Source organism: Ctenocephalides felis, unplaced genomic scaffold (genome assembly GCF_003426905.1).
Source record: "Ctenocephalides felis isolate EL2017-DRISC unplaced genomic scaffold, ASM342690v1 CF-g0.4_SCAFFOLD_01886, whole genome shotgun sequence".
In the NCBI taxonomy this organism is placed as follows: Eukaryota; Metazoa; Arthropoda; class Insecta; order Siphonaptera; family Pulicidae; genus Ctenocephalides; species Ctenocephalides felis.
The window spans coordinates 87,602,904-87,628,929 of record NW_020538040.1 but is presented as its reverse complement, the minus strand read 5'-3'; the positions used below and the strand labels follow the sequence as shown (position 1 = coordinate 87,628,929).

At 29.4% G+C, this 26,026-nt stretch overlaps 1 protein-coding gene across 3 annotated transcripts in view; it reads right to left on the bottom strand.

Moving 5' to 3' along the window:
• The window catches only part of LOC113376811 (zinc finger CCHC domain-containing protein 24-like), a 74,671-nt gene that overhangs the window by 18,953 nt on the left and 29,692 nt on the right, over positions 1 to 26,026 (bottom strand). Inside the window, exon 1 of one of the 3 annotated variants that reach the window (XM_026616877.1) lies at positions 16,003 to 16,161. The exons of 1 other annotated variant lie outside the window; for it this stretch is intronic. In XM_026616877.1, coding sequence (XP_026472662.1) covers positions 16,003 to 16,101 — 99 coding nt within the window. In that variant the 5' untranslated portion in view covers positions 16,102 to 16,161. Of the gene's footprint in view, positions 1 to 16,002; positions 16,162 to 26,026 lie in introns of those variants that run through there. One more of the 3 variants, XM_026616875.1, reaches the window with a different exon arrangement.

The window sequence follows — 26,026 nt, the reverse complement described above, 5'->3', positions numbered from 1 at the left end:
ATTTTTACATTTCTCGACACTTTTGAAGTTTTCTGAACATTTTGGCATACCTCAGAAAAAATGGATGTGTGTGTGTATGTATGTATGGATACAAATTTCCCGTCACGTTTTCGGGCGCACGGATCAACCGATTTGAATGGTTTAAAAAACATTCGATTCCTATTGATAGGGAGATGAGCTGATTAGTTTTTGGCAAAGGCAGGTCTAGCAATTACTGAGATAAAGAGCAAAGAGTGCAGAAAATAGAATTCGAGTTTTTGAGAGAACGGAACATCTGATTTGAATGATCTAAAAAACATTCAATTAGTAATTGAGTATTGGCAGAAGTGTTTATTAGTTTTTGGCAAAGGCAGGCCCAGCCATTTCGAAGATACGGAGCTAAATGTGTAAAAAATGGCAGTTTTTGAGAGAACTAAGCGTCCGATTTAAATGATTCAAAGAACTTTCTGCTTGTCTTAACAAAATAATTGATTTTGGAAAAAAAAATTTTGTTTCAACTTTTTTTTTTCAAAAAAAAAATTTTTTTGTATATCGAAAATAATTCAGATTTTATTTTTAATTATGACTATAGTTCTAATATACTTTAAACAAATAAGTTTAACTTTGCAATTCAGTTTATATAATTCTTATAAATATTAGACAATGTTACAATATTTATAATAATCGATTTGAAAACATTCAATATTCCTCGAACATTTCGTTACGATATGGAAAGTTCCAGCAATTTGCCTTAAGGCACGATGCCATACATCCCACTAGTTTTTTACTAATTCATGTATTAACAATTTAAGATTTAAGCTAAATTTTAGACTCAGTTCTATAACAATTGTTGGTAATATTATATTTAATTAATTTACAGCAGTAGGGTAAATTATAGCAATCGTCTAAAATCGGAAATCATTTTTTTTATATATATCTTCACGTTTTAAAGGTTTCTGAACATTTTGGCATACCTTAGATAAAATTGATGTGTGTGTGTGTGTGTGTGTTCGGATGCGAATTTAGTGGACGATTTTGAGAACACCGATCAACCGATTTGAATTATTTAAAAAAACATTTGATTTGTATTGTTGAAAATACGGATGCTGATAAGTTATTAGCAAAGGCAGGATTCAGCCATTTCGAAGGTACAGTGTAAAAAGTGTCAAAATTAGTAACTTAGTTTTTGAGATAACGAAGCGTCCGATTTGGATGATTCAAAAAACATTTTATTTATTTCCAAAATTGGCATTTGTCGATCAAACTTGATTCTTACACATAAGCACATGAAATTAACAGATATTTTATAAATATTTTAATAATAAGTACAAATTTTGTTTCTATTTTCTTGGGTTCGTACTAATGTTTATGTTAGATTGAAAAGTGACGCTTACGTGCTTCGATATTTCAAACAAAACAGCTATGCCGCGCGATTGCTTCTTAAAAATATCAGAATATTCAAAAAAAATCGAAACATAAAAAAAAAACAAATTTTTCAAAAAAGTCAATTTTTTTCAAAAATTTCGAAGTTCTCAAAGATATAATTTGTTCAATGTTTTAAAAAATATTAAATCTTCTTAGAAAATTTTAATTTTTGATGTGAGAAGTTCCAACAATTTGTTTTAGGGCACGATACCATGCACCACTAGTTTAATTTACTATGTAATAATATAGATAGCAATATTTAGCTTTTCCGTTCTAATCAATTAAATATTATAACTCGTCTTGATTTACTTTTCTCAAACATCCCAGAACACTTAAAGAACAAACCCGCTAGAAATAGTACAATAAACATGTAATTTTGACTAATTACTATTTTTTCTGTATCTTCTTCCCATCTTCTTTTCAAACTTAAAATGACTACCATAGGGTAGCATATTTTGCAATATTATCTTTCCACATAGTCACCAAAATTACTGAGTGCCTTTGCAGGCAGATTGTAATTATATGAAAAAAAATCTCGTCTTGTGAATCAAGATTATGAATCAACAACAATACTTTTAAAAAATTACGTACTGCAAAAAATGTATTAAAGTAAAAGGATACCAATTACATGTTTTTATAAACGAAAATGACAAAGCACCAGGCAAAAAAATTATCGATTTTATTATGATATGTAGAGAGTTAGGTATTCTATGGTAAAATAATAAAATAAAATAAAAAATAAAAATACTAAATATTTCAAATAAATAAATCAAAATAAAAACCAGTCGTTTTATATCACGCCTTGGTCAGTTTGTTCCTTTTGAATATTTAATTAGTACATAAAACTCCAGATACACTCCTGCTATCAGTCTTATTATAAATGAGAAGCTGTGTAGAATATACGGCTCGTGCCATAGCTGTTCCCGTTTTATTTAATTGCGTTTGATTGGTGCCATAATAAAGCGATATGTATACAATGCGGGACACTTTTCATAATGCACTTTATCTATGATTTGATAAAAAAAAACAATCAATTTAGAAATAACTAGCAATTTCCTCTTTAATAAATAATCATCGCACATAATAGAACCGAGAAGAAGTTTTCAGAGGAAAATAAGCACTATAGTAATATGAGTTCTGAATTACTGTTAGCACTTTTTGAATTGATGGGGCACAAAAGTCCAATTTGACTGTAAGTAATTATACGGTCTAAACCAAATAAATATAACACGTACCTATTACAACATATAACATATACAGCATATAACAAATTACTATGTTCAATAAGATTTCTAGTTAATTTCTAATTATTGAAACGTACTATTTTTTTAAATTTGCCATCTGTTTCTTTTTAAAGGCAGGGTAAAATGGGATAGCCACGGCGCAAACAGATTCTATGTCTTATTTTTAATTTTAAAGGTATTTTGAGAAATAATAATTACATTATTCAATCAATGCAAAATATAAATTTCATGGGTAATTTTTATAGACATAATACTGTTATAACCATGGGTAAGTTTTATAGACATAATACTGTATATAACCATGAGCAGATATTTCGTTAGAAATATTCACTAGAAAAGTTAAAAGAACTTTTTATTTAATTTATCTTTTGTCTATCTTTATTTAATTCAGAAATTGCCTTTTTTAATTTAATTTCATTTATTATTTACTATTTTTTATATACACCTTTGCCAGGTTAAAGGTTTAGTTGGCCCTTTTTACCCCACTCAGACGTAAGCTTTTATAGAGGTTATATAAAAGAAACTATTTAGAACCTGACTTAAAAATAACAATACATTTTATAAAACAATTAATTAACTTGATACTCAAAAATTATAACAAGATCTTGCAAACTAATAGACGGTGCTCACAACCATAAATACTTTTGTTATGGATTTTCAAATACTGTCATTTACCTCCTGTTATATATTTTTCGGACTCTTCTTTGAAATATTGTTGATAAAAATTTCAAACTTTGTTTTTGAGATATCGATGGTAGCCTTTTACCCGCGGACCTTTAAGCCCCGCTTTATCCTATATCTTTATATATTCTCAACAATTTCTGCTCATTGTCTTCTTTAACAAATTGCAAAATAAATGATATAAAAAAATCTGTATGATTAGATGCTAGATTTTATGCACTAACTTTAAAATGCCAAAGGTTTCAATCGATGAAAGTGAGTTTACGTTTAAGTGAATACGCGTAGGTGGACTTGACGTCAGGATTTTTTAAAGTAGTAATTTTCATACACTTAAATTGTTTTAATAAGCAGTTTAACAAAAGCAGACTCTATTGTGAGTATAAATAACAAGAATTATTCACAGAAATATATTTTCAGTGACTCTACAATTTTACGATTTTTCTAATATACTATTTTAGCAGTTTGTATAAAATATAAAATGCAGTGTTCAATTTTTTTTTCATTGTAGTTTGTTAACATCTTGCATTTGCAAAAGTACATCACCGAATTTTGATGCATCTTATCAGTTTATACAAGATATATATCTCATCGTTTCATGTTATTGTTAGTTATCACATTTTATTGGAATAATAATACTGAAGGTAATTTAATATCACTTTTATATAACAAGAATACAAACAATTATTCAAATTACTATCAATGCGATAACAGTAAGTATATATATGTATATATATAAATGAGGCTCGGTAAAATGTTAGGTATTATAAGGCTTTAAAACGCCTGAACGGATTTGGCCGGTCTTAGTCTTGAAAAATTTGTCTTGAAATTTAAAACTGCGGCTCATAGTCAAATGTCAAAAGGTTTTGGTAAAAACCAAAAGTATATTCAATTAAATTTAATAGGGTATTTTAGATAAATACATTTGTACTTTCATTTATATACAAAAAACGTTTTTAAACGGGCCGCAAGTGTTATTAGAAACTCAAAACATCAACTTTTTTGAAATGTTAATATGAAAATACACTTCATGGCTTATGGCATTCTTTTTTCGTAAATCATTTTTCTCAAATTCGGTGCTCTGAAAAAACTCATTTGTATAATTTTCTACTCATTGGCATTTATAAAATATTTTCTAGATTATATTATTTTTTTATGTATGTGATTTAAATGAATATCCTAAATTTGAAATCGATCAAAGAGGACATTTTGTCGAATAACCTATTTCTAGTTATAACCAGTGGCGGATTAAGCTATCTGCCGCTCTAGGCTCTATGAAATTAGCCGCCCTTTTGAATAGATGAAAATTTATTTTTTTATTTAAAAAATAAATTTTTATTTTAAATTACTTAGATATATTTCTTATTTTGAAGAAATATAATTGTTGAATAATATAAATAAATGTTTAATAGATATTAACAATATAATATAAATATAATAATACACATTTTTCTAAAGCTTTTCGTCTGAGCAAAAACATAAACAATATCATTGTAATAAATTTCTTGAACAAGTTGTGCTTCGATAGTCAGTAATGCTAAAGCACTAACTAAGGGACCGATTCTGCCGCAATGTTATGATAAGTTCATGTTATGAAGAATTTTCCATAGTAATATAGACAAAAGTTATGCGGTTGGTGTTCAGTCAGGCGAATTTCTCAGGTTTTCTCATACAAAACATAACCTAAAAGCCGCACAAATGTCAAAAAAACGATGTTAGATAAGTGTGTGTTTCTGATTCCTCTTAGGTAAGATACGAGTGACGTTGCAGTTTATGTTTAAAACGCCGGAATGAACAGCAAATACATGATATTTTGACAGCATTCAGTATGATTCATTCGCATAATGTATGGGGAGTCGGAGCGTAACATAGCCATGTCGTAACATTTCTCTGTTATGCGCAGAATCGGTCCATAAGTCTATCTTGACCCATACTTTCGTAAAGATGTTTTTACCCGTTTCAAAGTAGAACAAGACCTTCCTCCTGAACAATTTGTAACAGGAATACTCAAAAAAAAAAATTCGTAAAGCAATGTCTATATTTGGATGAACTTCACGAAAATTATTAGAATGCAAAAAAATATATATTCCTTGCGCGGAACGAACATATTCCATACTTGAAAAAAAAACCATGAGTAGGTTTGTAAACGAATGCATTCATTTCCAAATGTGTCTTCCAAATCTTCAGGACACTTAGTGACTAACTCATCTGCCCGAATTTTTAATTCCCTAGTTTCCATTTCAGACAAATTGTCAAAAATATTAAATTTTTCATAGCGGCCATGGTAAGCACTTTTACGGCCTGTCAATTGAACACTTAAAGTGTCTAAAATTCGATAATAAACATTTATTCGAAAATTTTCTCCTCCCATAAAAGTACTTTATGATGCTAGTGATTCGTCTGCCTGAATTTTTCGGGTTCTTTTACGATGGGTGTCAGGATAATAGTTTTTTACCTCAGAAAGTGCTTTGGCTTTTTTCTCGTATTCGGAAAATTGTTTCTTTTATGTCTTGTAAAAATAATGCCAAAGAACTATACATTTGTGAAACGGATGATAAATTAGATTTAGAGTCTTGAAATTTTTGCTAGCAGCATGGAAGCAATCCAAAGTTGCATTCCAAACAATGACTAGTATTGCTGCTTCTAAATGCTGTAATATTTGCAGCAATCCCCTAGCTTGACACCGTATTGTAGGTTTTTCATCTTTGTTTTCGGCAATAAATTTCAATGCAACAATTGTTCTAGACCACTCTTTATCTAATGCGTAACATGCAAATAAGAAGTATTTCATTAGATGTTGATCAACACGACCTTGAATGACAGCTCGAGCTTTAAAGTGACTAATGTTAGTTTTATGAAAATCAGAATTTTCATGAGCTTAAATGCGCGCCAGTCAGTGGCGTACCTAGGGGGGGGCGGTGGGGGCGGTCCGCCCCGGGCGGCACTTATTTTGGGGCGGCATTTTTTAATTTAATCATAGTTGTAAAAAGCAACTTATTCATTTTAAGTTATAGTAATGGGCTGAAAACCGAAAATGAATTTTTTTGCATTTCTTCACGTTTTGAAGGTTTCTGACCATTTTAGCGTAACTCAAAAATGCATGGGTGTGTTTTGTGTGTGCGCATTTTTTCGTTCACGTTTTCGGGCGCACGGATTCATCGATTCGAATGGTTCAAAAAACATTCGATTTCTAATGATAGGGAGATGAATGGTGCTGATTAGTTTTTGGTAAATGCAGGTCCAATCGTTTCGGAGATACCGAGCAAAATGTGCAAAAAATATCTGTTTTTGAGTGAACTAAGCATCCGATTTGAATAATTAAAAAAACATTCGATTCATATTGATAAGGAGACGTGCTGATTAGTTTTTGGCGAAAGCAGGTCTAGCCGTTCCGAAAAGTGCCAAAAATGGTAACTCAGTTTTTAAGAGAACGGATCGTCCGATTTTAATAATTCAAAAAACATTTTACTTGTATTGACGAAATGAAGAACTGACTAAATTTTTGGGATGGCAGGTCTAGCGGTTATGAACTCTCAATAAAAATAAGTTAAAAAAAGTATCATTGGGCGAACAAAAATGTTTATTGGACATATGTGCATCAAATTATCAGATATTTTAATATTGTGTACACATTTTGTGTATTTTTTTTTGGGTTCCGTACCCAGATTTTTAATTTTGAAGTTTATTTATATGGTTCAAACAAATGTCCTCGACATTTTCGACAGTATGAAATAACCGATTTATAAAATTGAAAAATCATTCGGTTCATACTCGATCGCGAGGCGTTTTTGCAAAAGGCAATTTTGCCGTTTCGGAGTATAAAAACGGTTATGCAGTTTTTGAGAGAACGGATCATCCGATTAGATTAATTCAAAAAACATTTTGCTGGAGTAGACAGTGTGCAAAAAATGCATTTACAAAAAATTTAATAATTTTGAAAATTTTCAAATTTTTTTATAATTTTCAAAAAAATACTAAATTTTGAAAAATTAAAAAATAAAGATTTCTGACAAAAATTTGAGAATATTTCGATAATTTCAAAAAAAAAATCGAATATTATCAAAAATTTGCAAATTCTCAAAATATTTTGAAAAAACGTTTTTTTTTAAATTCCAAAAAATTTCAAACTTCTAAAAAAATTCAAAATTATCAAAAATATCAAATTTAAAAAAATGGACTCTTGTAAACGTGCACATAAGTTGTTAATAAAATACGATCGTCGCCCAATTTAAAAAGCACTTATAAATTTACAGTATGTAATAAATAATCTATTTGAAATCAATCAGAACAATTATTAATTATTTTTATTCCTCGCCCCACTAGTATAAACATGTTAACGAGTGCATATAAATATGTCTAAAAAAGATTACTCTGAGTATTAATTAAACAATATTGATTAAATAACTTAACTTATTAATATTTTATTAACTTTCCGTAGAGTAAGTTATAGGCTATAGTAATAGCAAAAAAATCGATTTATGTCTTTACGTTCCAAAGGTTTCTGAATTTTGGCATACGTTAGAAAAAATTGATGTGTTTAGATACAAACTTTCGTCGATAATTGTAGGAACACACATCAACCGATTTGAACAAAACATTCGATTCGTACTGATAAGACGTGCTAATTAGTTTTTGGTAAAGACAGGTCCAGCCGTTTCAGAGATACTGGACAAAAAAGCCAAAAGTTTGTGAGAAAACAAAGCGTCCGATTTAAGTAATTCAATTCAATTCATTATTGTATTGACTAAACGAAGAACTGTTTTTGGGAAGACAGGTCTAGCGATTACAGAGATTCAATAAGACAAATAAAAAAACGACATTTGACGGTCATTATCATTAGATATTTTAGATATGCACTTCAAATTATCTGATATGTTCTAGAGATTTTAATAATAAGAATAAATTTAATTTCCATTTCTATGGGTTTCGTATCAATGTCTATCCGTTAGACTGCAACGCGACGTTTACGCGCTTCGATATTTCGTCTCCAAAACAGCTACGCAGCGCGATTGATTAGTAAGAAGTTAGAAAAGTAAGAAAATTAAAGTTACAAATTTTCAAAACATTTCAAAATATAAAAGAAACAAATTTTTCAAAAAAGTCAATTTTTCCCAAAATTTTCAAAATTCTCATTTTTTTTTTCAAAGTTTTCGAAAATTGTTTAATCTTTTTTAAAAAATTTATGTTTCGGTACGGGAAGTTCTAGCAATTTGCCTCAATGCACGATGCCATGCACGACTAGTTTATTTATATTAATTTATAAAAACCACTATTTGTAATAGAAAGGGCGGCAATTGGGAGAACGCCCCGGGCGGCAAAAGTTCTAGGTACGCCACTGGCGCCAGTGAAAGCGTTTACTTTACCATTTCTACCAAATAGTAAACATAGAGCACAAAATACCGACCCTTTTCTTTCTGAATAATATTATAATAATATATATTTTTTACATATTCTTATTCTTATTTTTTTACATATTCTTATTCAATATTCTTACATAACGCATACTAATTTTTAGTCTGATCAGTTAAATATTTAAATATTTCTGAAATGAAATTGTTAGAAAAATAAAAGGGGACGCAATTGTATTTTATTAGAATGGGGGCGCAATTTTTTTCATTAGAATGGGGGCATTGTAAAAAAAAGTTGGAAACCACTGACTTGATCACAGACAAACACAGTTCGCGCGTAGCGGGCGAACCCGAGCACTGCTCGCCAAAGTTATTGTTTTAGGCGATAAAAAGCGATTACGATGGTTCTTTATTGGGATATGTTTAGTTGAGATATGATAAGAACAGATGAGTTATTAATCGCTGCTGTAATAAATTAAATTTTAACAAGATGATGATTTGATTCATGATTTTTTGAGATCATGAATAAACACTTAAAAAGACTTTCTGGGTATCCATCAAGAGACATGTTATTGTTATACGATGTCTGTGTTATTTTTAATAATCAATGATTACACTCGAGCATTACGACTTACTTTCTATTTTATATAAAACGATCTGTTTATAATAAATTTATAAAAAAAAATCAGAATTGATTTTAAAAATAAATTATCGTGACACTTTATCGGGTTTAAATTTTTTTGGAATTCTGAAAAATTTGCCGTCCCCCAAATTGTGCCGTACTAGGCCCGAGCTTCACGAGCCTGTGGGGTAATCCAGCACTGGTTATAACAGTCAACTATTTAAATAAGAAGGTTTAGCTGATAACACATATAACTTTGGAATACACACCTGTAAAAATGTCAATAAATTACACAATTAGTTATGAAGTTCGCATTATATCAAATGTATCAATGCTTCCAGCATTAGAACGAGTTTAGCAGTATATAATGATAGGGCGAAGTGGGGCTCAAATGTCTCCGAGTTTAAAGGTCCACATTAATTTAGGTTATTTAATTCTTTTATGATAATCATTGTTAGTTTCACCTTAGATTCAACAGATTTTTATGTAACCTCTATAAAACGTTACGTGTGGTTGGGATCCAAAAAGAGACCAACTGAACTTTACCCTGGCAAATGTGTATAAAATAATACTTAATATACGATAAATATATATATATATATATATATATATATATATATATATATATGTATATATATAATATTATATAAGAAATTTTAAAGGAGATAAATTATATATATATATATAGTTTTTTCAACTCTGCTGATGAATATTTAGATATAATCAAGGCCGGATTTAGAAATTTGGCGCCCTGGGGCACTGACAAAAATGCCGCCCCATCCCTGAAATTTTACTTAAATTGTTTTCATATATTATTCCCGTACCAAAAATCAAAATTAAAAAAAAAATAAAATTTTTTGAAAACTTAAAAAAAATCAATTTTTGAAAATTTTGAGTTTTTTTTTATTTTAAAATATTTTTGAAATTTTTCGCAGCGCGATTGCTTTGAGAAAAGTTCATAATTTTCAAAAAATTTCAATATTATGTATTTAAAAAAAAAAGTTTTTTAAAGGGCATTTTTTTCATATTTCTAAACATTTTAAAGCTCTTTATAAAATGTTATTTTCAGTACGAGAAGTTCCAGTAATTTGCAATAATTAATGGAACAATGCCATGCGTCACTAGTTTAATTTTTTTCGGCCCTTGGGAGTGATTTTTTCACAAATTTGTCGTCTTAAGAGGGCTCGAGATCTGAAGAACATATTTTTCTTGAACTTCCAGCTCGTTTACGAAACTTTATATTAGCCAAATTGCCAAATTTGATAATAACTTATTAACCAATTTGATAATTTAAGTTCGGAGAGGGAGGCAAAGCAAAATAATAAATTTTAATAATTGGCTATTTGAACCCAAATTTTGCATTGCAATCGTATTATGTTTTATATAAATTAATAAAAGTTAATTATATTTCTTGAAATAAAAAATGTTATTAAAAAAATTAGTTAATTACATTGTATAGCATTTTTTCTCACTATCCAAATTTTGCCGCCCCCGAAAATCTGCCGCCCTGGGCAGTAGCCCCGACTGCCCCTACTGTAAATCCAGCACTGGATATAATCTTTGTAAAAAAGTTTTAATGAAATATATATTTGGCGTTGAGTAAGTAATGTAGCTTTCATTTTGAAAAATTCCTCATATTTTGAAATGAGACCTTGAGTGTGTTTGCTTGCCCCTCTATGTGGTAAAAGGGTAGGGATAAAAAATATAAAAAAATAAAAATAAACATATTTCTATATTTAGGCAATAACTGGAAAATTTTTATAGTTGGTTGTATCATATGTGTTATTTGCAGTATGTTGTTTGGTTTTTACAGTATAATTACTACTGATATGTTCAAAAGCTTAATTTATATACTGCCTTGGTAAATGGGATATTTTACTCGAATTTTTTATTTTAATTATTACAGTTCAACAACCAATCACGAATAATACTAAGCGCTAATTTTCATCTTGATAGTTAAATGTAACAAAATCGCATTTTTGTTTAGATTTTTGTTTATATGTACAAGCACAAGATTCCGTGACCGGGAATTATTCCAATAGTAATATGAAAAATCTTAAATACCAAATTGTGCCAATTCAATTTAAATAAAATTATTTTCAGATTAGGATGGCACGTGCATTGCCTATTAATAAGCCCAAAGAGCATTTATATGTGGTACGGGTTGCAGTGGGTGAACCATTCATTTAATTTGTGAAAGTTGCTTCTTTCACCACACGCTTCTACGTTCATAGTCAGTTAGTTATTTTTTATAATAAAGAGTTTTTAGAAATATTTGTTTATGATTAACAACGTATAACAATACGTATATAAATATGTATATACACACACACACACACACACACACACACACACACACACACATATATATATATATATATATATATATATGTGTGTGTGTGTAGGGCTCCAATACCGTACTAAAATCTGAATACCGGTATTCGATATTTAAAATTTGCAATAATGGGATCCCGGTATTATTAATGAAAAATTTACTAGTCATATTTTTATTTATCGCAGTTGTTATAATGAAATATTAACATTATTATTGTTCTAAAATGAGTACATATTAATTATTTTATTACATGAAGAATAGGAATAGATAGATACAAAAAAACGTGCAAGTAAACAATTATATTATATTAAATTAACTTGTATGTTACATTTTACATTTAACAGGCTTGTACGGAATTATATTTTTAAGGAAAAAAATAAATTCGATTAATAACTTGTTTTTAAAAAATATAAACAAGGGGCCGTTCAAGTATTACGTAAGCACTATAGGGGGGCGGAGGGGTTATTAATTTGCTTATTTTGGGTAAGAAATTTGCTTACTTTTGCTGACAAGGGGAAGGCGGGGTAAATAATTGTAATAAATCTGTTTACGTAATACTTGAACGATATCCAATCATTACATGTGTTAATTTAATTTAATTATTTAATCTTCAAGCAAGGAAGGAATTTTAGTACAAATATAACAAGCCGAAAACCTTTTTCTCATTCTACACATGACACAATTGTCATGAAGAAATAATCCGAGTACATTATTAGTCGATATGAATTAGTGCTTGCAAGTGTCAGTATAGTGTATTCATGTTATAATAAAATCATCATTAGATATCAACATATCACAAAGACTTATAGAATATTATTGTATTTTCTGATTGTCTAATAAATAAGTAAAACTAGTCGGGTGTATGGCATCGTGCTTTAAGGCAAATTTCTGGAACTTCCCGTACCGTAACGAAATGTTCGAGGGATAATGAATGTTTTCAAATAGATTATTATAAATATCGTAACATTGTCTAACATTTATAAGAATTATTATATAAACTGAATTGCAAAGTTGAAATTATTTGTTTAAAAGTATATTAGAACTTTAGTCAGAATTAAAAATAAAATCAGAATTATTTTCGATATACAAAAAAAATAAATTGAAAATAAAAATTTAAAAATTTTTTTTTTTTCAAAATCAATTATTTTGTTAAAACAAGCAGAAAGTTTTTTAAATCGTTTAAATCGGACGCTTAGTTCTCTCAAAAACTGCCATTTTTTGCACATTTAGTTCTGTATCCTTGAAATGGCTGGGCCTGTCTTTGTCAAAAACTAATGACCACTTCTCCCAATCATTACCAATTGAATGTTTATTAGATCATTTAAATCGGATGCTCCTTTCTCTCAAAAACTCGATTTCTATTTTCTGCACTCTTTGCTCTTTCTCTCCGTAACTGCTGGACCTGCGTTTGCCAGAAACTAATCAGCACATGTCCCTATCAATAGGAATCGAATGTTTTTTGATTCATTCAAATCGGTTGATCCGTGCGCGCAAAAACGTGGGCGAAAAATTGTATCCATACATATATACATACACACACACATCCATTTTTTGTAAGGTATGCCAAAACGTTCAGAAACCTTCAAAATGTCGAAAAATGCAAAAATGTTCAATTTCGATTTTTGGACGATTACAATAACTTACCCTACGGGAAGTTAAAAATAATTCTATATGAACGGTTTCTAAAAATCTACAACGTCAAGACCAATATTATCATTGATTATCAAACTATATATCAGTCGATGATTTGACTTGTAAATTTTCGTTATAATACAATAATAAATAAATACGAATGATTGATAGGAAGATATTCAATTTCAGAGATTTTCAGAGAATTATAACGCGTCGATTGTATATTTTGTTTAAAAATCATTGATAACGAATTAGATATGAGGACAATGCACGTGGACGACTAGTAATTTTTATAAATGGGTTCCATTCATTAGGTCCTATATAATAAATAAACAATCGCTTTATCTTGCCGATGTGTCATACTCGGCTGAGTTTAGTCCGTAATGTGTTACAGTGTAAAACTTGTGTATGTGTATTGTGTAAGTTCAATTTTTAACAAAATCCCAAAATACCGGTATTTTTGGTATCAATGCCGGTATTGAATACCGGACAAAAATCGTCCGAGATACCGGTATTCGGGATCACGGAATCTCGGTATTGTAAGCCCTATGTTCAGAAAAACACGTCGAACCTTAGCGACTACCACAGACAAAGTAAACAGTGAATATAGCTGAAAATTTCATCATACTTTAGGGGCATGTATACCAACACAATAAAAAAAAAATTTTGACAATCAGACACTCCAGACCCGCGAAATTTAATTATTAGTAATTCCGGGTACTTTTTGAACAGACCATGTATATATATATATATATATATATATATATATATATATAATATTTATGAATATATTCAATACTTACAGTTATTAATTGAATTTGATTTAAAGTTGCGTACCAGTATTAAGAAAAAGATTGCATTCATCTTTACTTAGGCATAGATATATTTCCTTTATTAAAAAACAATCAGGCCACTGCGGTGCCTGATGCAAAATCGCTCACACAAACTTCCTAGATTCGAGTTGCATTATATACGCCTTCCAATAGATTTAATTGTGTACTCGCTTCATAAAAAATAAAACGGTTGTTAATATCTATATCATTTCAAATATTTTTCAAAACAGTCATTGAAAGAACATTATGTGTTGAATATTACTTTCTCAACACTAAACCTAACGACAACTCGTGTATACCTATACCCTCCGCACGCGATCTAATTGACCTACGATTAAAAAGTTATATATTTTATTGTTTAATTCAGATAATGATTAATTAATAGTTTAATGTACATAAAATAAATTTTTTTTCGTAAAGTTTCATCTAAATTTAAAATTATATCATTTCTAAAAGAAATTATAAGAAAAAACGAATAAAATTAAATATTTATACAGAATGCTATATGCATAAATAATATATTTTATGCGGCTTTCTCACATTGTTTACCAATTATTTGAGTCTGAAATGTACATTTGAAGGAAATATATTTTTGTTACTTCCACAAAACAATTTTTTACAAGTTTTTCATTCAAACAAAGCCGAACTTATAGACAGTGTTGATAAAAACTGGAATTTCTTAAGATTTTGAATATGCGCCATCGAGTTGAAGAATTATATATAACTAAAACTAAAATTCGTGCCCAAAAATGCTTTTACTGGTCGTCTCTCTATACACAATTTACGCATTTATCCAATTAGGATCAAAATGTTGAAATACACCTAAAGTTGCCAAGTACAAATTTTCGACTTCATATTACATTTCTTACTGTTCATAACTAAAAGGTTTACTACTGGGTAACCTTTTAAGAATTTGATTTCTCACTATCTACAATCTAATTACTGAATATAATCTCCTGGAGACAGATTATAATTTTTATGGTAATAGTTACCATGGAAAAAGTTACATTGCTTAGCCATCCGGTATACCACATTTTCACTAAACGATGTACTAATACAAATTTTAATAGTTTTCGGAACACTTTGGCCGCCTTTTCTTATTTCTATTGGATAATGTTTGAAACTTGGGACAAGTACTTTTCGGTTTACTATATTCCGTGAGAGTAATAAAATTTGATTAGTATAAATTTCGTCAAATTTGACCGAATTTATTAGTTTTACAATAACGAATTATCCAATTGAAGAATTGAACAATCTTTCCTTTTGTCATTTCCCAAATACGAAAATCTATTTTATATATTTTTTATTGACTTCACACTCCGCCCAGTAATTTAAACTAAATTTGTATGGTTCATTTGGCTTATTTTGTATAAATCTGCACCTACATTTCGACGAAAACAACTTACAACATAACATTATTTTCCACCGGTCAAATTGACCGACAGCGGTAGTTAGGCCACATAACAATTTGTTTTTTCGAAAAATAGAAAAAAATAATAATAATAAAAAAAAATAGAATAATATAAAAAAATAGCGATTACAATAACTTAGCCTATGGAGAGTTAATAAAATATTAACACTGTAAAAGATCGGTTTAGCTTTGAAATAAAATACTGAAATACTTAATTTTCAAAATGTAACTTTTTTTTACTGTGATGCAATAATTAAAAAAAAGGTCCAAAAGCCGGTACTCGTATTTGTGTCAGTTCAGCAGATATAAATGTTCCGAACTTCGACTCACAATTCAGAAAAATAATCCGGTTCGTTCCATTTCGGGTTCGATTCAAACCCTTGTTTATTATAATCATTACGTATTAATACGTATAAAAATTCGTTAAAAATTAGAAAAAAAAGAGAAATTAAGAAAAATTCAATATGTCAGGCAGTTATAGTTATTAAAAATTACCTTTAGTTTCGAAACGCGTTTCTGTCCAAAAAGGAAAAATCGGAACCACGCTCTGGAGCTTTCCAACTCGACAGTACCACTGGTGTGTACCTGAATCATTAGGTGGTCGCAGATATTCGAGTGTGTTTTTAGTAGTGCTACTAGCAAATCTTGCGTCAGGAGCAGTTACTAACAGTTCATCATATAGGTCTTGCAGATGTATATTTAACTGGCAAATTAAGAAGTGTACCAGTTGTACGAAGAAAACATCCTGAATATTAATGTAAAATATTTATTTAATATATTAAATATAGTAAACCATTCAATATGCTACGAAAAAGCATTTTTACATTTTTTTATAATAAATAATGACAAATAACATGTCATTGAAACAAAAATGATCTAGTCATCCAAAATATAAGTATTAGAATCTATTTTAAAATAATCAAAATAAAAATGTAACTACATCAAAATTTTTTTGTCTCGGATTCCCACTTACTCATGTTTTTTTTTAAAAAAGAACTCCATATATATTATTTTAAATGAGCCTGTACACTTTCCGGATAGTTTACTTTAGTCCAATTGCTGCTTTGGATTTACAGAAATGAAATTATTCTGTTTTTGGAACTTCCTCTGACTTGCCAATGCAAGTATTCCTTGATCATACCTTCCGATGAGGTTACGCGTTGGAAGGCGGATAGATCAAGGAAATACAATTTGAGGTAGGCAAAAACATTGATATTGTTACAAGTATTTTGATTTAAGTATATGTGTGTGTAGTCAATATTGCTTATCCATGATGATGCACGAGTTTATCCATCCTTGCTAGTAAGAGATTTTTCGGCTAAAAACAAAAACGCTTTACCCACCATTTTAACCGTTTAACTCCTGCGACTTTTTATTACAAAAATATAGGAAACTTAAGAAATTGATTTTGATTATTGACTAACTGATTAAGAGATTGCATCATCATGTATAAGGTAGATAATTGACTTTAATATAGCGCAGTGTCCAAAAAGTTGCCACGTCGATAAATAAGATAAATAAGATAAAATGCGTTCATAGTTTTTGAGAGATCGGAGCATCCGATTTGAATGATCCAAAAAACATTCAATTCGTAATGACGGGGAGAAGTGGTAATTAGCTTTGGCAAAGGCAGGTCCAGCGGCTTCGGACATACGGAGCTAAATGTGGAAAAATGGCAGTTTTTTAGTGAACTAAGCGCCCGATTTAAATGATTCAAAGAACTTTCTGCTTGTTTTAACCAAATAATTGCTTTTGGAAAAAAAATTGTTTCAATTCTGACTTAAGTTCTTTAAACAAATATTTTCAACTTTGAAATTCAGTTTATATAATTCTTATAAATATAAGGTTGTCAAATATCTCCCTTCCGCCTTTTTGTATTATAAACCAAGAGCAAAAAAGCGGAAGGGAGATATTTGACAACCTAATATTAGACAATGTTACAGTATTTATAATAATCTATATGAAAACATTTAATATTTCTCGAACATATTTCGTTACGGCACGGAAAATTCCAGCAATTTGCCTTAAGGCACGATGCCATACACTACACACACCACTAGTTCATATTTTCAGCCGCCTGGCTTGCGATTTCACCTTTGTCGAACAAAAAGTGTAAAATATAGTGTATTTGCTAGTGTCCATATCTGACGCGCGCTCAAACAAAACTGATTCAATCAATTACAAAACTGTCAAAATTATTTTTCAGTACTAAATCCCATCATTCTAACACCGCTTAGTAGAACCAAATCAGACTTATATAACGAAATATTATATATATATATATATATATATATATATATATATATATATATATAAGTAAATCATTCACAAAGAATGCTGTATTTGGGGGTTCCAAGGGAGGTAGATCGCTTTTATAAACTTTTGTGAAACCTCTTTGCTTAGGTATTTAAGGGTACATAAAGAACAACTAGCTTCATGAATTTTTCTAGACTACCTTAGATTAGGTTAAATACCTTGTTTGCTCGAGATTCGTTATTTGGTTCATCAAGAAAAATACTTAACCGACGAAAAGTATGAGTATTTATTTTGAATTTAACTCGTTTTTCATGTAATTACTGTAATTAATCATATTTATATTTATCATATAAATTGAAGTAAATGATTAAACAAAAAAAACATGTTTGTCCTTAGAACTTGCAAAAGTACATTTTCCTAGTTAAATGAACGTTTAAAATAGGTTATAATTATCGTGATTTTATTTATACACAAGTTATTAGTAATGATGATGAATAACTACAATTAAGTGGTTGTAAATAATTATTTATATTATCTTTCAATTAAACTTTTTTACAGTTTACTAAATAAAAGTACGTTGAACCTATTATATGTATATTCTTGTTTTTGGAATTGAATTTTTATTCACATCAGACTATTATGTATGCAAATGTATATCCTGAAAATAATTTATGTAAGGGGCAATAAAAGACAATATTTTATGGAATTGGTTTCTATATCGCAAAGTACTTAATATATATATATATATATCGAGCAATATCTATTACTTAAAAACTCGATGGCATGAACTCTGTGCAGTGTATTTCATCCATATGGTTGTAGTAGTAGACAAGGAAAAATATGTTTTAATGTTTGTTTCAATATAAATCTATGCATATATATAAATATATATATACATATATATATATATATATATATATATATATAATTTATATATAATTTCTGTGTCATGCCTTTATCAGCGCGATGAAAAGACCTGGTTCTGCGATAAAATAAATACAATTATTTATAATAATTCCCATTGATATCATATACCGTTTGCGTAATTGAAACTCATCAGTTTTTTTGTAACTGAATTTTTATTTTACATATTCGGTATAACTTGCAAAACGCGAGCTTTAGAAAGTTCTAGATATCAATGCTCGCCTGCCCATTTATATATAAAATGCTACGATGCCGTAATTTAATTTAAGAACAAAACTAGGCTATAAAATCCGTTCATTTGCTGATTGATTATTGACCAGATTTGCAAATTTAAAGGAATGACATAATATTAATAAAAAAAAACTAAGGTAGAGACGAAATGCATTACTTATTCTCGTGCTCCGTAAATTGTTCTACTTGCGACGTCGCGTTGGGCTGTTTACGTTTACGTTGTCACGGGTAACACTTTTTATGATGCAACAACTATTCTAAAACTTTCTTTCCGATTATTGTACCTTAACTGAAAAAACGTGTTTACAGTTTTTCTTTTAATTAAATATACTTCAGTAAAAATAGTTAATTTTACATACTGGCAGAGTAAAAAAAATTTAAGTTTACTATCGAAAACATAGCCAAGTAGCATACAGTAAAAGTTTCTTATTCGCGCTTTCTTCATTCGTGGACAAAAAAAGCGACCCAATTCCTCTATTCGCGACTAAAAATTTTGTTGCTCGCGGATTCCAATATGTATGAAACACGATATCTTTTGTTTCTGTTGCGTTCTATAGTAAAATTTGACTCAAACCGACATGAAACAAAACTATCTTCAACAAGCAGTAAAACTGATACTTAATTTGAAAAATCTCAGAAAAGATTTAAAAATGGCAAATGATCTGTGCAATTTGCAATAGAAAAAAATCTTTTAATTAGCAAATTTCTGATATGACTGCTTATCAGTTTGAAGAAGCTGTTAAAAATTGCAGCGTAAGAGAATATCACAAAGTTATTAGCCTGAACATAATTAATCAAAATGTTCGAAAACTATATATAAACATGTTTTTTTGTATATTAATTTTTCTTTATTTGCCACCTAGAAATGTATCCTCTATAATCCAATATAATTTACCATCCTTGTATTCACGGATTCTTTATTCCCGGTATATTTATAGAACATATCTCTCGCGAATAAGGGAATTTTTTTTTTCATTTTCAAAAAAAAATTTTTTTTTAATATTGAAAATAATTCGAACTTTTTTTTTTTTAGCTAAATTTCTAACGCTCAATTATATACTTCAAATAAATAACTTTAACTTTGCACTTCAATTCATATAATTCTTATAAATATTATACAATGTCCTTAATATTAAATTCGATTAGTTTTGTTTATTTACTTTTCCGTAAACATATATAAGTTACAGTATTTATAATAATCTATTTGAAAACATTTAATATTTCTCGAATTTTTCATTACGTTACGGGAAGTTCCAGCAATTTGCCTTAAGGCACGATGCCATACACAACTAGTTTATTTTCTATTTTGATATTGATGTGAAATACAGATTTTAGTAATTTTTGCATTGTTTGAATATAAATTAATATATTGTAGAGAATTTACCTTCACTTTTTAACTTCCCGTAGGGCAAGTTATAGTAATCGCAAAAAAATCGAAAATGAAAATTTTTATGTATCTTTACGTTTCAAAACCTTTTGAACATTTTGGCATACCTTAGAAAATATGGATCGATGTATGTGTGTGTGTATGTGTGTATGTGCGTGTATGTGTGTGTGTGCGGATACAAATTTTCGTCGACGATTTCGGGAACTCGGATGAAGCGATTTGAATAATTCAAAAAACATTTGATTCGTATTGATAAGGAGACGTGTTGATTAGTTTTTGGCGAAGGCAGGTTAAGCCGTTCCGAAGATATGGGGCGAAAAATGTCAAAAACGGTAACTCAGTTTTTAAAAGAACGGAGCGTCTGATTTAAATAATTCAAAAAACATTTGACTTGTATTAACAAGATGAAGAACTGATCAAATTTTCATGAAGGCAGTTCTAGCGGTTTCAGAGATCTAGTAAAAAAAAGTAAAAAAAAAAAAATGCCATTTGGAGGTCAAAAATGATCATTAGACATATGCACATCAAATTATCAGATATTTTATAGATTTTAACAATATGTATACATTTTGTTTATATTCCTATGGCTTCCGTACCAATGTTTATCCGTTAGACGGCGATGCGGCGCTTACGCGCTTCTATATTTCAACTCTATGCAGTTAAAGCAGTACGATTGCTTTAAAAAAAGTTCAGAATTTCCATAATATTTCAATATAAATCTTATTTCAAAAAGTCTTTTTTTCAAAAAAAGATAAATTTTTGCCAAAAATTTATTGTTTCTCAAAAATCTAATATTTTCAGAGTAATTTTTCTTCAAAAATGTTAATTTTTTTTTAAAAAATATAATTTTTGGTACGGAAAGTTCCAGCAATTTGCCTTAAGGCACGATGCCATGCGCCCCACTAGTTCTATAATAAAACAAGTATTAACGCTGAGTAGTAGTAAGGCAAATGATAACTAAAAAATAAAATAGTTGAAAAAGCTCTGAACCCGCGACGGGTAGCGGTGGGATGGCGATGGGCGCGCTGTGCCGGCGCCGATGATAGGAAAGCTAGTTTGAGTTTTTCCGATTGGCAGTTAGCAATCACAGCGGCACATGGTTACATGAAAGCACACGTTGTTTATATCGCGAACAGGTTTCAACCACAAACCATCGTACCAATTTCACGATAAATTCAATCATAAACGATAGCAATTTACAAAATGAGCAAAATCAAAATTCGTAGTGTGGTCAAGTGATGGACTAGTGAACATATTAACTACAAACATTGTAGTGATTATTTTTAAACACTTGTATGTAATTCACTCATAGTCGCCCTAACCGACAAAAAATTTCAATTATAAAACCATATACAAAAAAGTACGATGACTAAATGTTAAATTTTGGCTTGTTAATATTTATCATCTCTTGTATTCGCATGTTAACATAATTTAGAACTTTTTGTGACTGTCTCCTAGGAGATCTCCAGTGAAAAAAATACTTTCCAATATGACAATTGACATCAACTATAGTTTGAACCATAAGAAACAAATTATTTGTGGGTACTCGGATTGTAAATGATAGGTAGTGAATTGGTACAAATCCGTACCTAAAATTATAAAAAAAAATGAAAGAACATTCAAGTAATGTAGATTCAATATTAATTTTAGTGAGAATGTTAAAATTTTCTAAAGAATATTAAGCAGCAAAGATATGCAGAAAAAGTGTTTAGAGGTGAGTGAGAGAAATATCGCATTTTGCTGAATTTATTTTCAATTTTTGAAAATATTAATTTATTATTTAATATTAAACCGAGTTTAATTTTACTCAATTTCTAAAAACTAATGCATATAGATAGTTTTTGCTGCAATTTTTTATTTTTTCTCATTCCATGCTGGTAATAAACTTATGAATTAAGTAGAAACATGCTGTTGCCACATAATATTTATAATAAGAAATTATGGGAAAAAAGTTGTCTGGATGTTTGAACAAATATAACAAATAATGCCTCACATATGAAGAAGTAAAATTCAACAAATCTCATTCAAGACAAAAGAATATATATTTCAGACTCATTCCTAAAATTAAAATAATTATTACTATTACTTGAATTTTACTACAACAAATCTTACAAACAAAATTAAAGCATTAATTTATAAACTTATTACGTCAAATTTTATCAAAGCAAAGGATATCAACGTCATAATAAGAAAATTGTAAAGAATTTTGTAAATAACAATATTCATGAACTAGTTCTCAACATGTTCAGCTGAACTTTGTTGTGAAACAACTTTTGGAAGTTCAATTATTCTAGCAAGTTCCAAAGATAGGATAAAGTCCAGCAAGCTAAATATATGGGGAATATTTGCACCAAAATAATAAATAATTAGGTATAGTGACATTTAGCCTTAAAGCAACTTATCGATATGTGTAAATAATCGACTTAATCAATGTGAATTGAGATTTATCAACTTCTGAAATTGTGACAACATAATTTTTGTTATCTTATTATTTAAAACTTTGATGATTTATTTGAACTACTTTTCGTAGATCTGTAATATTTTATGGTGTTCGTTGAGACTCGTTTCTCTATCGCACAAGCTTTCATCATAATAGTATTAATTTCTTTTTAATGGTTAATTACGAACAACCGGCCCTATAGATCTTTACCAAAAACCAATCAGCATGGGTTGCAACTGATATCTTTAAAACAGTTTTTGAGTTTTCAAAATAGATCCAAAGTTTTATGTGAAAACGTAGATGAAAAATTTTACATTTTCGTGCTAATTCTAAAGAACTGGCTCGCTACACACATACTGTTTTCCCATTCTGGTTTCAAACCATTCAGAATGACTTGAAAACGTCGGGAAAATATAAAATTAGAAAATCGAATTTACAAAGTGTGGCATTTCTATTCAAAAAAAAACGAAATCCGTAGTTTTATTTGAACAGGAATAATATTACGAACTTTACGATCATATGGTTTATCTTTTACAATTAGTATTATACATATTTATACTAAATGCACTCGATTTTAATTTATTTTGTACAAATGCATTTATGGGAAAAGTGTAGGTATATTTAAGTAATACAGTAAAATTTCGCTGAACCGACACTAATTAAAAACCGGAGAGTCTTGGATTATTGGAATGTCTGGATTACTCGATTATAATAAAAATTTCATAATTTTTAACATATTATATTGAAAATAACGTTAAAATTTTTAAAAATTTCCAAAACATTGTCCAGCGCTTCGGTCGCGAGGTTGTCAGATTACTGGAGGTGCCGACCTATCAATGATTCGAGTTTAGTTTCAAATTTTTAGGGCTAACATTGTTTTTAACTAAAAATATATTTTTTCATATTTTCTACTTTCGGTAAAGCGCCTATTGGCCGCAAACGCCGCTCGCAGCCGGCATGCAACGTCCGCACGCTGAGCGTTCATATTACAGCCGTCTACTAATGTGGTCGTCAAGTATACTTGTCGCTCGTAGCGAAGTGATTAAGAACTGGAGTTATAAACATTATCTAAAATTAATTTGCACTTTCACTAAAAATTATAATTGGTAATACTTTGAGCTATAAATGTATATTGTTGCGTGTATATTTAAAGACACACAAACACACACACACATACACACATATATATATATATATATATATATATATATATATATATGTATATTAGGGTGGTCCTTAAAATGGTCATTTTCGAATTTCCTTGCTCTCAGGGGCTCAAATGGTTCCAAATTGATAAAAAACAATTCTCTGAAAGTTTTAGCTCTTAATATTAACGGTTAGACAGAGCGCAATTCAAGCAAACTTCGTATGGAAAGAGCATGGAAATTTTTTTGAAAATTAAAAAAAAATGTTTTAGGTATAACTTAGCGACAAATGAATGAGTTTTATTCATTCATTTGTTCGCTAAATTACATCTAAAAAACATTTTTAAAATTTTTGAAAAATTTTCCATGCTATTTCCATACAAAACTTTGATTGAATTGCGCTCTATCTAAACGTTAAAATTAGGAGCTAAAACTTTTAGAGAATTGTTCTTTATCTATTTGGAACCATTTGAGCCCCTGGGAGCAAGGAAATGGCCATTTTAAGGACCACCCTAATATATATATATATATTTGTATCTATGACATATTTCCCGTCCGTATGTAAATAATATGAACTGAGGTTTTCGGAGTAAAAGATTGCGTGTTTCTATTATACTTGCACCGAAAAACATGCTCACCCATAAGTGGGTGGCATGTGAAATCAAACAAACTTCTGTTTCCACAACCCGGAGACCTTTTCAAAGGCGGTAGCGGGCCCATTGCACAGAATCTCGCACGAAAAGTTCAAAACCAATTAGTTAACACGAGCATTCATTACACTGGCCGAATGTTCAAACTAAAATATCATTCAAACTTTTGCTTGCACTAGTTCTCGCGCAATTTGCATTGTAAAGGTCAAAGCTTAAACTAGATTTATTTATCATGGCCTTTTGGCATGACACATTTAAAATTCTCAATGTGTATACTCAAGCTGTTTAAACTAAAGTAATTATTGACCAAAACTAAGAAAACTGCTTTAAATGTTACATAACTTAAATTTTGGATAGTCTAGGATAAAAGGGCAAATTCTAAAAATACAAGTTAAAACTATTTTTTTTAAATACCCCATTAATATACGTTCATTATTATTTTAATTAATTAAATTTTATTAAAGATATGGTACGTAAATAACATATGTAATTATATATAGGGTAGAGCGGGGCAGGTCCGCGGGTATAAAGATCGACCACCGAAATTATAAAAACAAGTAAAGTTAAGAATTTTTGAACAGCAATATTTAAGTAAGTAAGTTAAAAGTAGAGGGAAAATGTTGTAAAAGTTGTAGCTGCTATTCTCTTGATTCTTGCGACGGCGCTATCGAGAGATAAACGACAATGTTTAAAAATCCATAACAAAAGTATTTTCGTTGTTTAGGTGTAAGCTCTGTTGTTTAGTTTACGAGGTCTTAATATATTTTTTAGGTATATGCTATTCAATTGTTCTATAAATTGTATTGCTATTTTTAAGTTAGACTCCACGTTTTTTTTATATAACTTATGTGAAAACTTACATGTGGATAGGGTAGAAGAAAAACAACTGAATCTTCACCTTAGCAAAGGTGTTGACAATAAAAAATAGTAAATAAAAAATGCAAATAAAGTTAACAAAAGTAATTTTATAAGAGATAAGTTAAATAAATAGTTATTTCAACTATGCTGATGATTATTTCTGACAAAACACTAGATCAATGTTATATACAGTGTTATCTTTGGAAAAAATGTATCCATGAAATTTATATTTTGCATTGGTTGAATAATGTAGCTAATTAATGTATTATTTCGAAAAATTCCTTTATAACTAAAAGTAAAATATTGGATCTGTTTGCCTCCTGGCCGTCCGATGCCTATGGGGCAAAAAGGATCAGGTGACAATTTTTTTTGGATTAGTTGAGAGTTTTACTGAACATAGTCAGATAGTTGTTTGTTTAATGCGTGTTATTTGTTGTTTCACAATAAAATTGCTCAAATTCAAATTAGACCTTCGTGCCGTGCCTTACTCAAATAATCAAAGAAATATCAAAATTTCTTACAAACATAAAAAAATCAATATGAAACCTGCACCTTTAAAGATAATAATATTCAATTATATTGCAATATTCTGAATAAAATAGGATATTCAACTTTGTCATGGGATAAA